Source organism: Haliotis rufescens, unplaced genomic scaffold (genome assembly GCF_023055435.1).
Source record: "Haliotis rufescens isolate VD_foot unplaced genomic scaffold, xgHalRufe1.0.p SCAF_10, whole genome shotgun sequence".
In the NCBI taxonomy this organism is placed as follows: domain Eukaryota; kingdom Metazoa; phylum Mollusca; class Gastropoda; order Lepetellida; family Haliotidae; genus Haliotis; species Haliotis rufescens.
Genome location: NW_025963780.1, coordinates 40,719,246 through 40,736,644, shown reverse-complemented (window position 1 = coordinate 40,736,644; position 17,399 = coordinate 40,719,246). Strand labels below are relative to the sequence as shown.

At 43.5% G+C, this 17,399-nt stretch overlaps 1 protein-coding gene across 1 annotated transcript; it reads left to right on the top strand.

Moving 5' to 3' along the window:
• The first annotated feature begins 1,698 nt into the window (after positions 1 to 1,698).
• Positions 1,699 to 15,026, top strand: LOC124146734. Its single transcript, XM_046517172.2, has 3 exons — positions 1,699 to 1,892; positions 10,951 to 11,385; positions 14,074 to 15,026. Exons 1-3 carry the CDS (start codon positions 1,823 to 1,825, stop codon positions 14,799 to 14,801), a joined length of 1,233 nt encoding a protein of 410 aa, XP_046373128.2. The 5' UTR covers positions 1,699 to 1,822; the 3' UTR covers positions 14,802 to 15,026.
• The last annotated feature ends 2,373 nt before the right edge of the window (positions 15,027 to 17,399 follow it).

The window sequence follows — 17,399 nt, the reverse complement described above, 5'->3', positions numbered from 1 at the left end:
CAGGTAAATAACCTGTCGTCAGCGCTGGCAAAGTCGGCAAGGGTGATGATGACGCTGATGAGATGAGAGAGCGGGAGGTTCATCTTCAAGGTCATCTTAGGGGTCATCAGCGGTGATGTGGAACCCAGCATGATTGAAACAGTTACGAGTTCTCCCGAAGGCCTTCCTAAAGGGAAATTAGAACGAACGAGAACGACGACCGAACAAGATTTTGTTTGAATGTTTGTTGTTTAACGCCGTACTCAGCAATATTCAAACTATATGACAGCGGTCTGTAAATAATCGCGTCTGTACCGGAAAATCCAGTGCTGGAAATCATGAGCATCGATCTACGCAATAATGATATGATGAAATTACATCAACTAAGTCAGCTAGCCTGACCACCAAATCCCTTTTTCGCCTCTTACGACAAGCATAGTTGTTTCTTACGGCAATGACATTTACCAGCAATAAAGTCTATTTTTCATCAGGCGACAGTCTGTAAAACAATCCCTTCTCATTGTATTGTAAACTAAGTCATCAGTCTGCGTGTTTTGGGCATTCTTCTCACCGCAGACCGCCTCCGTGGTCTAATGGTAGAGCGTCCGCCCGGAGAGCGGAAGGTCCGGGGTTTCATCCCCGGCCGCGTCATACCAAAAGACGTTAAAAGATGGTACTTGTTGTTACCTTGTCTGGCGCTCGACATTAAGGGGTTAAAGCAAGGACTGGTCGGCTCGGAGTCAGTATACTGTGTCTGAGTGGGATATTCATGTTAAACTGGGGCATGGTATCTCACTGGGCTAGCACTATAAGTCGGCATCTGTCCGGTCTAGTACAAGCAGCCACACACACACACACGCACACATGCATGCACGTCGCTATATAAGTGCAATAATCTTGGACGCGACGTTAAACCCAATTTCACCTCACCTCCTCACCGCAAACGCGTTTGAAGACAAGTTCATGTCAAGCATTAAATCGATATAACCAGCCAGTGGTGCTTGTGAAGTCTCACCTGGCTACCTCTTCTGCTTTGGCCATGATCATACCCCCGGAGATAGGAATAGTGAAGGCCCTTATCACATTAAAATATTTAAGCGGTACGCATTCTCTTATGAAACGGAGAGAATGACGATTGAAGAAAATCCTCCTTAATCGTTGCCGACTTTTTAATCCAGGTTGACAGTGTGTTTAGAGGGATACCCAAGTCTTTGGCAATTTGCGATTTAGTTTTGGAACCATGCTCAACTGTCGGCACTGCTTCAAAACCTCGTCTCAACCGATCTTATTTGAGAACGATGACATTTCCATTTCCATTTCCAAGTCTAAATATGGTATATACTAGCAAGCTGTGTAATAAAGCGAATTTCTATGTGTAGTTAGGATAGGATAGGATAGGATAGGTTTTATTCCATACTGAAAGGCCTCAGGCCCATAGTACAATTCTGTTTTCGGGAGTGGTTACAGGTCCGTTTAAGAGGTCATATTGTAATAAACATAGCATGATAAATGTACATTGATAGATTTTTTAGAGTATCTTTATCAGTTGTTGACATGATTGTTGTAAATTTTTGTAGTTGTAAACACCTTCCAATTTGTACAAGCAAAGAATACCATACATTGCACGTGCACCATTCCATGCTATCAGCTACTGAAGACATGCTATAGATATATGATATGCTTAAAACAGGATACCGTGTCTGGTTGGAACAGTATATACAAGCTGGCTCTATGTGTGCGTTTTATTGATCGAGAAGAACCGTGTCGGCAGATTGTCGTCAAGGCATAGCATCATTATACATATGTAGCACCCGGCGAGAGGCTTCACTGGCTGCGTGAGCGAATGGTGAAGATGGAGATACTCCCTGTTGTGCTCATCTTTATTCTGGGAGCTGAAAATCTGCGTGATGTGGGTGAGTCTGAAACTTATATTTTCAGTGCCGTTAATTTGAAAACTTATAACGTTTTGCAAACAGATCCAAAATCTGAACGTTATAAAACGTTATAAGGGAAAGGTATAATGGGTTTATGAATATTTAGCCGAGGGTGAGTGAGTGAGTTTTGTTTTACGCCGCTTTCAGCAATATTCCAGCAATATCACGGCGGGGGACACCAGAAATGGGATTCACACATTGTACCCATGTCGGGAATCGAACCCGGGTCTTCGGCGTGACGAGCAAACGCTTTAACCACAAGGCTACCCGACCGCCCTCTAGCCGAGGGTGAAAGAAAATAGATTGTGAATGTCGTTGTGATGTATTGTGAATTTGATGACATTGAGCCAGTATATTTAGATGTATGGGCGATGGTTAAGATGGAGACGGTGATGGAAAGGTTGCTTTAAGACTCACGACGGCCAAACTGGCACTGGGTTTGAATGGAGATCTGGTGACAGACTCACTGATATTCGGGATGTGGATGGAAGATGGATCTCAGGTTAATTTTGGGATTGATTGAGTAAATGTTGTGCCATGCCTCCGTCAGCAGTATTCCAGTGACAGCACGTTCGAGGTTATATATATTCAACATTGGGCTAGGTTAACCAGAGTAAGAAAACGTAAGATCGGCGCCATTGATGTAAGGGGGAGCGCCATAAAACCATCCGATGAAATTTAGTCGCGTCTTGTCACCAGCAATACCATTTATTCAGTATGGACCAAAAGCCAAAAAAATCATACAATTGACAACAGCGTAAACTGACTCATACATGTACATTTTAAGAAACAAAAGCCTCCGCTGACTTTGTATTCCTCCATTTATAATATTTATCTTCATAACTGTTAATATGTATTCTTTCTACCTAGCCGTCGTTTTTACTCAATGTGACATTAAAAAACTGTGATCTGAAAATGCTGTTTTACTGCTTACATCAAACTTGGTATCATAGAAAACATGTCTCCATGTCTACTTAGAAGCATATTTATCTGTCCTTGATTTGCATGCGCTGAGCGGCAGATTTTTATAACTTCCGCACGTACGCGCTTCAGTCGCTTACAACAAAGTGGCTTATTGTCACCGAGAAGCGCAGATATAACTCTTCAATCAAGCATTGTTATCGTTTACAAAAGTATATACATGCCATCTTCTTTTCATGAATATTTATCTTCTTTTACAGATATTGTCTTTCAACTAATTCACAGAAATATGGCTTTCTAATGGCAAATCTAATGTGTTTAAATGGTTTAATGTATAATTGATGGAAATGTATATAATACCTTTTAGGCGTTGTGATACGAGCATTTTAAACAGATAGGCTTCATTTAAATATTTTATGCTTTCGTATGAGGAAAGGTATTATGTTATACTGGATATACTAGTCTCTGGCTGTGAAGTGAGTGTGTAATTAAACTTTAAGGTCGCCTCGGCATTATTTCAGCTAGATAGCGGCTGTCTACATTTCTATATATTTAACCTGTTTGTAATATAGCTGTACCTAATTTTAGACTTTAATAAACTATCCCTGTTTGTCTGCCAAAACTACAGCTTAAAACAATACAATGGTTCAGTATACAGTTAATCCCTTGCCACTGCCACTCAATAAATTTAATTTTCATGTATTTTGGGTTTTTACAAGATAATTGATGCACAGACACACATTACCGTTCCAACTTGTAAATGCCTCTCAAAGACGTGAACATGTTTGCTGAGATGCTACTGTCCAGTAATACGTCCTCCGCTTCTCTCCTGATCGACCCGTGCTTGCCGTGAAGATCAGGGGTAGAACAGGTCTTCAGCAACCCATGCTTGCCGTAAAGATCAGGGGTAGAATAGGTCTTCAGCAACCCATGCTTGCCGTGAAGATCAGGGGTAGAATAGGTCTTCAGCAACCCATGCTTTCCGTGAAGATCAGGGGTAGAATAGGTCTTTAGCAACCCATGCTTGCCGTGAAGATCAGGGGTAGAATAGGTCTTTAGCAACCCATGCTTGCCGTGAAGATCAGGGGTAGAATAGGTCTTCAGCAACCCATGCTTGCCGTGAAGATCAGGGGTAGAATAGGTCTTTAGCAACCCATGCTTGCCGTGAAGATCAGGGGTAGAATAGGTCTTCAGCAACCCATGCTTGCCGTGAAGATCAGGGGTAGAATAGGTCTTCAGCAACCCATGCTTGCCGTGAAGATCAGGGGTAGAATAGGTCTTCAGCAACCCATGCCTGCTGTGAAGATCAGGGGTAAAATAGGTCTTCAGCAACCCATGCTTGCCGTGAAGATCAGGGGTAGAATAGGTCTTCAGCAACCCATGCTTGCCGTGAAGATCAGGGGTAGAATAGGTCTTTAGCAACCCATGCTTGCCGTGAAGATCAGGGGTAGAATAGGTCTTCAGCAACCCATGCCTGCTGTGAAGATCAGGGGTAGAATAGGTCTTCAGCAACCCATGCTTGCCGTGAAGATCAGGGGTAGAATAGGTCTTCAGCAACCCATGCTTGCCGTGAAGATCAGGGGTAGAATAGGTCTTTAGCAACCCATGCTTGCCGTGAAGATCAGGGGTAGAATAGGTCTTCAGCAACCCATGCTTGCCGTGAAGATCAGGGGTAGAATAGGTCTTCAGCAACCCATTCTTGCCGTGAAGATCAGGGGTAGAATAGGTCTTTAGCAACCCATGCTTGCCGTGAAGATCAGGGGTAGAATAGGTCTTCAGCAACCCATGCTTGCCGTGAAGATCAGGGGTAGAATAGGTCTTTAGCAACCCATGCTTGCCGTGAAGATCAGGGATAGAATAGGTCTTCGGCAACCCATGCTTGCCGTGAAGATCAGGGATAGAATAGGTCTTCGGCAATCCATGCTTGCCGTGAAGATCAGGGGTAGAATAGGTCTTCAGCAATCCATGCTTGTCGTGAAGATCAGGGGTAGAATATGTCTTCAGCAACCCATGCTTGCCACAAAAGGCGACTGTGCCTGTCGTAAGATGCGACTAACGGGATCGGGTGGTCAGACTCGCTATATTTTTCATACATGTCATCATATCCCAATTGTGTGGATCGATGGTCACGATGCCAATCACTGGATTGTCTGGTCGATAATTTACAGACCGCCGTCATATAGCTGGAATACTGTTTAGTTCGGCGTTAAACAACAAGCAAACAAAACTAAACAAATTCATTTCTAATCCCTTCTCTTGTGCAGTTCGTGTGACACCACTTCTTATTGCATACAGTGATTACATATTTTTGTCCGAGATCTAATGCAAAGGAAGTAGGTATAGCTAAATTACCTGCAATTAAACCAACTATCGGTTACACCTACCTGGGTTGATAGTTCAGTTATTAAATCTATATTCGACAATTTTCAAAGCGTAGTCTGGAATGGTAGTCAACCTCAAATACATTCACATGGCCGACCTACAACCAACCTCACACACATAAACAAAGCCGAATACAACCAACCTCACATACATTCACATGGCAGAACACAACCAACCTCACACACATAAACGTGGCCGAACACAACCAACCTCACATACATTCACATGGCAGAACACAACCACTTTCACATACATTCACATGGCCGACCTACAACCAACCTCACACACATAAACAAAGCCGAATACAACCTCCCTCACTGACATAAACGTGGCCGAACACAACCAACCTCACACACATAAACATGGCCGAACACAACCACCCCACACACATAAACGTGGCCGAACACAACCAACCTCACAGACCTAACCCTGGCCGAACACATCCAACCTTACAGACATACACGTGGCCGAACACAACCAACCTCATACACATGAACATGGGTGAACACAACCACCTGACACACATAAACGTGGCAGAACACAGCCAACCTAACACACATAAACATGGCCGAACACAGCCAACCTCACACACATGAACATGGGTGAACACAACCACCTGACACACATAAACGTGGCAGAACACAGCCAACCTAACACACATAAACATGGCCGAACACAGCCAACCTCACACACATGAACATGGGTGAACACAACCACCTGACACACATAAACGTGGCCGAACATAACCAACCTAACACACATAAACATGGCCGAACACAACCAACCTTACATACATCAACGTTGCCGAACACAACAAACCTAACATACATAAACGTGGCCGAACACAACAAACATTACATACATAAACGTGGCCGAACTCAACAAACCTTACAAACATAAACATGGCCGAACACAACCAACCTTACATACGTAAACGTGGCCGAACACAACCAACCTTACATACATAAACATAGCCGAACACAACCAACCTTACATACATAAACGTGGCCGAACACAACCAACCTTACATTCATTCACATGGCCCAATACAGCCAGCCTCACTGACAAAAACGTGGCCGAACACAACCACCTAACACATATAAACATGGCCGAACACAATCAACCTCACACACATAAACGTGGCCGAACACAACCAACCTCACAGACCTAACCCTGGCCGAACACATCCAACCTTACATACATAAACGTGGCCGAACACAACCAACCTTACATACATAAACGTGGCCGAACACAACAAACCTTACATACATAAACGTGGCCGAACACAGCAAACATTACATACATAAACATGGCCGAACACAACCAACCTTACATACATAAACGTGGCCGAACACAACAAACCTTACATACATAAACGTGGCCGAACACAACAAACCTTACATACATAAACGTGGCCGAACACAACCAACCTTACATTCATTCACATGGCCCAATACAGCCAGCCTCACTGACAAAAACGTGGCCGAACACAACCACCTAACACATATAAACATGGCCGAACACAATCAACCTCACACACATAAACGTGGCCGAACACAACCAACCTCACAGACCTAACCCTGGCCGAACACATCCAACTTTACATACATAAACGTGGCCGAACACAACCAACCTTACATACATAAACGTTGCCGAACACAACAAACCTTACATACATAAACGTGGCCGAACACAACAAACCTTACAAACATAAACGTGGCAGAACACAACCAACCTTACATACATAAACGTGGCCGAACACAACCAACCTTACATTCATTCACATGGCCGAATACAGCCAGCCTCACTGACAAAAACGTGGCCGAACACAACCACCTAACACATATAAACATGGCCGAACACAATCAACCTCACACACATAAACGTGGCCGAACACAACCAACCTCACAGACCTAACCCTGGCCGAACACATCCAACCTTATATACATAAACGTGGCCGAACACAACAAACCTTACATACATAAACATGGCCGCACACAACAAACCTTACATACATAAACGTGGCCGAACACAACCAACCTTACATACATAAACGTGGCCGAACACAACAAACCTTACATACATAAACATGGCCGAACGCAACAAACCTTACATACATAAACGTGGCCGAACACAACCAACCTTACATACATAAACGTGAAAGAACACAACCAACCTTACATACATAAACGTGACAGAACACAACCAACCTTACATACATAAACGTGGCCGAACACAACAAACCTTACATACATAAACGTGGCCGAACACAACAAACCTTACATACATAAACATGGCCGAACACAACAAACCTTACATACATAAACGTGGCCGAACACTACCAACCTTACATACATCAACGTGGCCGAACACAACAAACCTTACATACATAAACGTGGCCGAACAGAACCAACCTTACACACATAAACATGGCCGAACACAACAAACCTTACATACACAAACGTGGCCGAACACAACCAACCTTACATACATAAACGTTGCCGAACACAACAAACCTTACATACATAAACGTGGCCGAACACAACCTGGGTTGATAGTTCAGTTATTAAATTTATATGCGACATTTTTCAAAGCGTAGTCTAGAATGGTAGTCAACCTCAAATACATTCACATGGCCGAACACAACCAACCTCACATACATTCACATGGCCGAACACAACCAACCTCACACACATAAACGTGGCCGAACACAGCCAACCTCTCACACATAAACGTGGCCGAACACAACCAACCTCACATACATTCACATGGCCGAACACAACCAACCTCATACACATAAACGTGGCCGAACACAACCAACCTTACTTGCATTCACATGGCCGAATACAACCAACCTAACTGACAAAAACGTGGCCGAACACAACCAACTCACACATATAAACATGGCAGAACACAACCTGGGTTGATAGTTCAGTTATTAAATTTATATTCGACATTTTTCAAAGCCTAGTCTGGAATGGTAGTCAACCTCCAATACATTCACATGGCCGACCTACAACCAACCTCACACACATAAACGTGGCCGAACACAACCAACCTCGCACACATAAACGTGGCCGAACACAACCAACCTCACATACATTCACATGGCCAAACACAACCAACCTCACACACATAAACGTGGCCGAACACAACCAACCTCACACACATAAACGTGGCCGAACCCAACCAACCTCACATACATTCACATGGCCGAACACAACGAACCTCACACACATAAACGTGGCCGAACACAACAAACCTCACATACATTCACATGGCAGAACACAACCAACCTCACACACATAAACGTGGCAGAACACAACCAACCTCACACACATAAACATGGCAGAACACAACCAACCTCACACACATAAACGTGGCCGAACACAACCAACCTTACATTCATTCACATGGAAGAACACAACCAACCTCACACACATAAACGTGGCAGAACACAACCAACCTCACACACATAAACGTGGCCGAACACAACCAACCTTACATTCATTCACATGGCAGAACACAACCAACCTCACACACAAACGTGGCCGAACACAACCAACCTTACTGACAAAAACGTGGCCGAACACAACCATCTCCCACATATAAACATGGCAGAACACAACCTGGGTTGATAGTTCAGTTATTAAATTTATATTCGACATTTTTCAAAGCGTAGTCTGGAATGGTAGTCAACCTCAAATACATTCAGATGGCCGACCTACAACCAACCTCACACACATAAACAAAGCCGAATACAACCTCCCTCACTGACATAAACGTGGCCGAACACAACCAACCTCACACACATAAACGTGGCAGAACACAACCAACCTCACACACATAAACGTGGCCGAACACAACCAACCTCACATACATTCACATGGCCGAACACAACCAACCTCACACACATAAACGTGGCCGAACACAACAAACCTCACATACATTCACATGGCAGAACACAACCAACCTCACACACATAAACGTGGCAGAACACAACCAACCTCACACACATAAACATGGCAGAACACAACCAACCTTACACACATAAACGTGGCCGAACACAACCAACCTTACATTCATTCACATGGCAGAACACAACCAACCTCACACACATAAACGTGGCAGAACACAACCAACCTCACACACATAAACGTGGCCGAACACAACCAACCTTACATTCATTCACATGGCAGAACACAACCAACCTCACACACAAACGTGGCCGAACACAACCAACCTTACTGACAAAAACGTGGCCGAACACAACCATCTCACACATATAATCATGGCAGAACACAACCTGGGTTGATAGGTCAGTTATTAAATTTATATTCGACATTTTTCAAAGCGTAGTCTGGAATGGTAGTCAACCTCAAATACATTCAGATGGCCGACCTACAACCAACCTCACACACATAAACAAAGCCGAATACAACCTCCCTCACTGACATAAACGTGGCCGAACACAACCAACCTCACACACATAAACGTGGCAGAACACAACCAACCTCACACACATAAACGTGGCCGAACACAACCAACCTCACATACATTCACATGGCCGAACACAACCAACCTCACACACATAAACGTGGCCGAACACAACCAGCCTCACATACATTCACATGGCCGAACACAACCAACCTTACATACATAAACGTGGCCGAACACAACCAACCTTACATACATAAACGTGGCAGAACGCAACCACTTTCACATACATTCACATGGCCGAACACAACCAACCTTACATACATAAACGTGGCGGAACACAACCAACCTTACATACATAAACGTGGCCGAACACAACCAACCTTACATACATAAACGTGGCAGAACACAACCAACCTTACATACATAAACGTGGCAGAACACAACCACTTTCACATACATTCACATGGCCGAACACAACAAACCTTACATACATAAACGTGGCCGAACACAACCAACCTTACATCCATTCAAATGGCAGAACACAACCAACCTCACTGACATAAACGTGGCCGAACACAACCACCTCACACACAGAAACACACCAGCATGCCAGAGATAAAAAGCAAAATCATAGCCTCCATAGCCGAAATAATGCAAGCCCAATGGGACGCAAGTAAGATCGGCAGATGGCCATACAAAATTCAACTCTACATCCTCAAAATGCCACAGTCATACAATGAAGGCGACGTCGTGAACACTTAAAATAACAACAACATGATGGACAAGCTTTTGTTTGTTTGTTGTTTATCGCCGCACAATATTCCAGCTATTTGAATGCAGTCTTCATATAATCGAGTCTTTACCAGACAATCCAGTGATTGACTCCATGATCATCGATCCACGTAATAGGGATACGATGACATGCATCAACCAAGTCAGCGAACCTGAGCACCAGAACCCGTTAGTCGCTTCTTACGACAAGCATCGTTGCAGGGGTTCCTGAAGATCTATTCCAACCCGGATCCTAACTGGCATGATGGAAATGCATTGTTCACAGGCATGGATAACAAGCAGAATTTGTAAAGTCAGAAAGGGGTGTTATCACGGTTAATTTTCAGGGGTGTGGGTGCACCGGTGGTAATTTTCCTAGGTGGTAATTTCCGGGTGGCAATTGTCCTGCTAACGGATGGTAGATACCTTATTGAAAAAGCGGCACAACTTTCATCTTTGATGATGACGATAAACTGGTTTTAGGTATATTTCATATTTTCTTTTACCATGGCTGTCATTACAGATGCAAGCGTATCCGTGCATACACCAAGCCAGCAAAGTTACCTGCCCCTCGCCCCACTAGGTGTCACTGTGTATATGCGAACTTCTGTCCGGTTTAACCTCACCGCCGCCAACGATGCCCATATTGGGCTGTACACTCCAGACAATGGAGCTGTTCCCCAGGACATGTACGAAATTGTGATTGGCGGTTGGGGAAACACCAAGTCTGTCATTAGGATACGTCAGCAAGGGTCAATTAAAGATTCCAAAAACCACACACCGCTGGATTCTTCAAGAGCCAAACCCTTCTGGGTCAGCTGGTCATCAGGGGTCATTAAAGTCGGAACTGGAACCGAGGTTGGAGTTAGCACTTTCATGCAGCTCGCAGATACCACTCATCACGTGACATCTATTGCAGTGACAACAGGTTGGGGCTCCACGGGAGACTGGGTGTTTGGTAGGTAGTTGTGATATCAAGTAGAGATAGCCTGTGTGTGTTACGGTAGGAGACTGGGTGTTTGGTAGGTAGTTGTGATATCAAGTAGAGATAGCCTGGGTGTGTAACAGTAGGAGACTGGGTGTTTGGTAGGTAGTTGTGATATCAAGTAGAGATAGCCTGAGTGTGTTACAGTAGGAGACTGGGTGTTTTGTAGGTAGTTGTGATATCAAGTAGAGATAGCCTGTGTGTGTTACGGTAGGAGACTGGGTGTTTGGTAGGTAGTTGTGACATCAAGTAGAGATAGCCTGAGTGTGTTACAGTAGGAGACTGGATGTTTGGTAGGTAGTTATGATATCAAGTAGAGATAGCCTGTGTGTGTTACAGTAGGAGACTGGGTGTTTGGTAGGTAGTTGTGATATCAAGTAGAGATAGCCTGTGTGTGTTACAGTAGGAGACTGGGTGTTTTGTAGGGAGTTGTGATATCACGTAGAGATAGCCTGGGTGTGTTACAGTAGGAGACTGGATGTTTGGTAGGTAGTTGTGACATCAAGTAGAGATAGCCTGGGTGTGTTACGGTAGGAGACTGGGTGTTTGGTAGGTAGTTGTGACATCAAGTAGAGATAGCCTGGGTGTGCTACAGTAGGAGACTGGGTGTTTTGTAGGTAGTCGTGATATCAAGTAGAGATAGCCTGGGTGTGTGACAGTAGGAGACTGGGTGTTTGGTAGGTAGTTGTAATATCAAGTAGAGATAGCCTGGGTGTGTTACAGTAGGAGACTGGATGTTTGGTAGGTAGTTGTGATATCAAGTAGAGATAGCCTGGGTGTGTTACAGTAGGAGACTGGGTGTTTGGTAGGTAGTTGTGACATCAAGTAGAGATAGCCTGGGTGTGCTACAGTAGGAGACTGGATGTTGGGTAGGTAGTTGTGACATCAAGTAGAGATAGCCTGGGTGTGTTACGGTAGGAGACTGGATGTTGGGTAGGTAGTTGTGATATCAAGTAGAGATAGCCTGGGTGTGCTACAGTAGGAGACTGGATGTTGGGTAGGTAGTTGTGATATCAAGTAGAGATAGCCTGGGTGTGTTACGGTAGGAGACTGGATGTTGGGTAGGTAGTTGTGATATCAAGTAGAGATAGCCTGTGTGTGTTACAGTAGGAGACTGGATGTTTGGTAGGTAGTTGTGATATCACGTAGAGATAGCCTGGGTGTGTGACAGTAGGAGACTGGGTGTTTGGTAGATAGTTGTGATATCAAGTAGAGATAGCCTGTGTGTGTTACAGTAGGACACTGGGTGTTTGGTAGTTAGTTGTGATATCAAGTAGAGATAGCCTGTGTGTGTTACAGTAGGAGACTTGGTGTTTGGTAGATAGTTGTGATATCAAGTAGAGATAGCCTGGGTGTGTTACAGTAGGAGATTGGATGTTTGGTAGGTAGTTGTGATATCAAGTAGAGATAGCCTGGGTGTGTTACAGTAGGAGACTGGATGTTTGGTAGGTAGTTGTGATATCAAGTAGAGATAGCCTGGGTGTGTTACGGTAGGAGACTGGATGTTGGGTAGGTAGTTGTGATATCAAGTAGAGATAGCCTGGGTGTGTGACAGTAGGAGACTGGATGTTTGGTAGGTAGTTGTGATATCACGTAGAGATAGCCTGGGTGTGTGACAGTAGGAGACTGGGTGTTTGGTAGATAGTTGTGATATCAAGTAGAGATAGCCTGTGTGGGTGACAGTCTACGGGAGATTGGATGTTTGGTAGATAGTTGTGATATCAAGTAGAGATAGTCTGGGTGTGTGACAGTAGGAGACTGGGTGTTTGGTAGGGAGTTGTGATATCAAGTAGAGATAGCCTGGGTGGGTGACAGTCTACAGGAGATTGGGTGTTTGGTAGATAGTCGTGATATCAAGTAGAGATAGCCTGGGTGTGTGACAGTTGGAGATTGGGTGTTTGGTAGGGAGTTGTGATATCAAGTAGAGATAGCCTGTGTGGGTGACAGTCTACATGAGACTGGGTGTTTGGTAGGGAGTTGTGATATCAAGTAGAGATAGCCTGGGTGTGTGACAGTAGGAGACTGGGTGTTTGGTAGGGAGTTGTGATATCAAGTAGAGATAGCCTGTGTGGGTGACAGTCTACAGGAGATTGGGTGTTTGGTAGATAGTTGTGATATCAAGTAGAGATAGCCTGGGTGTGTGACAGTCTACATGAGACTGGGTGTTTGGTAGGGAGTTGTGATATCAAGTAGAGATAGCCTGTGTGGGTGTCAGTCTACAGGAGATATGGTGTTTGGTAGATAGTTGTGATATCAAGTAGAGATAGCCTGGGTTGGGTGACAGTCTACAGGATATTGGATGTTTGGTAGATAGTTGTGATATCAAGTAGAGATAGCCTGGGTGGGTGACAGTAGGAGACTGGGTGTTTGGTAGGGAGTTGTGATATCAAGTAGAGATAGCCTGTGTGGTTGACAGTCTTCAGGAGATTGGGTGTTTGGTAAGTAGTTATGATATCACGTTGAGATAGCCTTGGTGTGATCAATCTACGGGAGACTGGGTGTTTGGTAGGCAGTTGTGATATCAAGTAGAGATAGCCTGGGTGTGTGACAGTCTACAGGAGACTGGATGTTTGGTAGGCAGTTGTGATATGGGTGTTTTGCGTTCGTCTCCTAATGCCTTAAAGGTTGTGTTTCAGTTATTTATATTGTTCTCTTTTACAGAGGAGGAGCATTTCAGTTCCAGTCTCTTGCCGTCGTCGACCATTCAGAGGCTGAACACCATGCTCGATAGCAGTTATTTGGAAGATACAATATCAAGTGACTACACATCACAAACATCGCCACTGACCGTCAACTCCACGACTGAAATCCAATTTCCTTTGCCATCTGAAGTATCATCCTCGCTACTCCATACATTGACTTTTGTGGATACATACAAGTTTCTCACAGTTACCTCTTTTTCGTCGTCATTTGGAGTGCCATCCCTTGTTTCAACTGCGAATGGAATTACCTCCCTTATTTCATCGCTTGAAGATATCTCCCCGACATCATCTCTACCCGGAGTAACCTCCCTTGTCTCAACACATATGACATTGAATGAAACAGCCTCCATTTTACAAACAACGATGGGAGTAGCCCTTCCTTCCATGGACACCACGTCCTCTGGGACACCATCCAACAGCAGTAACCTCTGTAGATGCCGATGTCGATCTTCATTGAGTCTTTCATCCGAGGAATTCAAAGACGTTGTGAATGCAATCGTCAAAGAACTGTCTATTCCCAAATACAACTTATCCTCCTCGTTAAGGAAGAGGAAGACCATGTCGGATGGACGACCCTCGTCTGTGGGCATTGGGTCAGGTGCTATCTTTCTGGTCATGATTCCAGTTGCAATAGTGGTTTTGTTAGACTTACATAACTTGTTTAGTTGCTTAATGACAAAGCGTTAACATATTGTTGTATTATATTATTGCAACAGTTTACTTGGATGCAAGGCCTTGTCCCAGTGCTCCCTCAATGATTTGTCTATTCTTGGTATTGCTGACCATCCTGTGGCTTTCGCACACTCACATAGAGTGGACTTTAGTTGGTGCGTCTGCGATTCTTTGTTGGGTTCTGTGCCTCCCCCTGGGACAGGGGCGGTCGGGTAGCCTAGTGGTTAAAGCGTTAGCTCGTCACGCCGAAGACCCGGGTTCGAAAAGCGGCGTAAAACCTCACTCACTCACTCCCCCTGGGACATGTCCCGTCGTCAGTTTGGTTGGTTTCTTACCGGAGGGAAGCTTACCTGGCTACGGAGTTAAAACATATTTTTCTTCAATGTGTTCTGTAAACCAGTTGTAAGCAGAAAAAAGATACATTCATGTGATTTGTAAAGAAAGCAGTCCGTGTAAATTCCGTGTAAATTATTTTTTTGCAAAGTCCAGGTCCGTTATCTTTCGTTCCACTTCAATTTTTCAACTTCGTATAACACCAAGCCTCTATCTCATCTCACAACTTGCATGGCGGCACGGCATAATTTCGCTAATACACCCACCCACCCACCTCTCCCAGTAGCGTTACTGGTTAACTGGTTCGGTTATTGCCTTATATCACATATGGATTACTGTAAAGTTATATATTGACCTATTTTCTGGCATACACGTTATGCAATTACGAATTCCATGCTATATTTTGCCAAGCAGTTGCTAAAATGTCTTAAGCAGTTGCTAAATTATGTCAAGCAGTTACTAAAATTTGCTTAGCAAAATATAGCATGGATTGTCATCACATAATTCGTATAAACTTATGATCCCCATGAATGCTTTCTTAGGGTATAGGTCTGGCCCGGGTTGGGGTGCGACAGAACCCTCTTTGTCTATGCTACTACACGCTATTACTTCCGGTTTGACGCTCGAGGTTTGTTAGGTGGAGTTCCTTTCATTCTATATTGTGCATGTTTATAGATTCTATGAGATTGTGGTGTGATTGTGTGACTGAGTGGGGCAGTTCGCTTGATAAACATGACTAATTATAGAAACCCTAGGAAATGCTATGATATGTTAAAACTCTACGACAGTACTGGAAAACGAAATTGGGTAACAAACGTAAAAGAATTATTATTTATTACGGGTTTTAATTATGTGAGGTATAAATCAGTGTGTAGAACCAGAACCGCTCTTTTTAATGTCCTTCACCCAGAGACTAAAAGATATGTATTTGCAGAAATGGTAAGAATTAATGTCCAAATCAAATAAATGTTTATATTAAAGAATCATGAAAAGTAATATTGAAATTGAGGCGTACCTCTGTAAACTTGAGTTTAATTTTTTTTAGAATTGCACTAGCACGATTTAGATGTTCCTCTCACAACCTGTATATAGAGACTGGTAGATATAATCACACTGATAGAAGAGACAGAATATGCACATTGTGTAACACAAATTCAACTGAAGATGAGTTTCACTTTCTCCTGGTATGTCAAGCTTACAAACATTTACGTGATAAATATTTGCCATCTTTCTACTCTGTACACCCGAATGTCCATAAGTGTGTAGATCTTTTAACTTCATCTAATGATACTATGATATGTACCCTTTCAACATATGTTTATCCTGCGATGTCACATAGAAACGGAATTGTTAGTTAACAACCACATCACCTACATGTAAATACGCGGTGCACTATAAGCCTGTGGCCTTTTAAGTACTGAATAAAACTGATTGACTGAGTGAGGCAGTTAGTTTTGGGGAGGACGGTTGCGAGAGAGATGGCGTGTAAGGGAGGGCAGTGCCGATTGTGTCAGATTGTGTAATGATTTCTGTATCCTGTGTCCACGGTATCATTTCTACATTACCAATGTCATGGCTATAGGCTCTCAATGTTTTTCATTTGGTTCACATTTTACTTGTACTTCAAGTATGCAGTCTTCGGGGGCTCTTCAATTACATCAAACCCGTCAATATCCGTGAAAGAATAGGTCTTCAACAACCCATATGCTTGGGTGAACCGGGATTCGAACCCACAATCATAGGTTTCTGGTGTGTCCAAGGGACGCAACTCTGCACAGCGAATCGCGGCGCCTTAGACGACTGGGCCTAATTATTAATAGTTTATGAGTGATAATGACATAGTTCCAGGACCTTATGATCATATATTGAATTGTTTCAAATTAAGAGTTTTAACATAATCATCAATAATTGTTATACCCCCGATCTAAAAGGGGTTAAAAATTATACCAAGGAATTCCTTCCTTCCGTCCGTTCTTTCGAGGACCTTTTTTGTGTGTGACCTATAACTTGAAAAATACTGCATAGATTCTTTTCAAGCTTGGTGAACACTCGTTACCTATAGGAGAGGTGCAGGTCCAAGTTTGATTTCAGTATTTGGATTTTCTGAAAAAATACAGCTCTTTTCATGTCTTTACTTTAACATTTGTGCGACCTATAACTTTTTTTCAAATTTAGGGAACAGTCTCCATACTAGTAGAAGAGGTGCAGTGCAAAGTTTGATTTTGATATGTGAGTTTTCTGAAAAAGTATAATGATTTTGATGTTGTGAACTTATAAAAT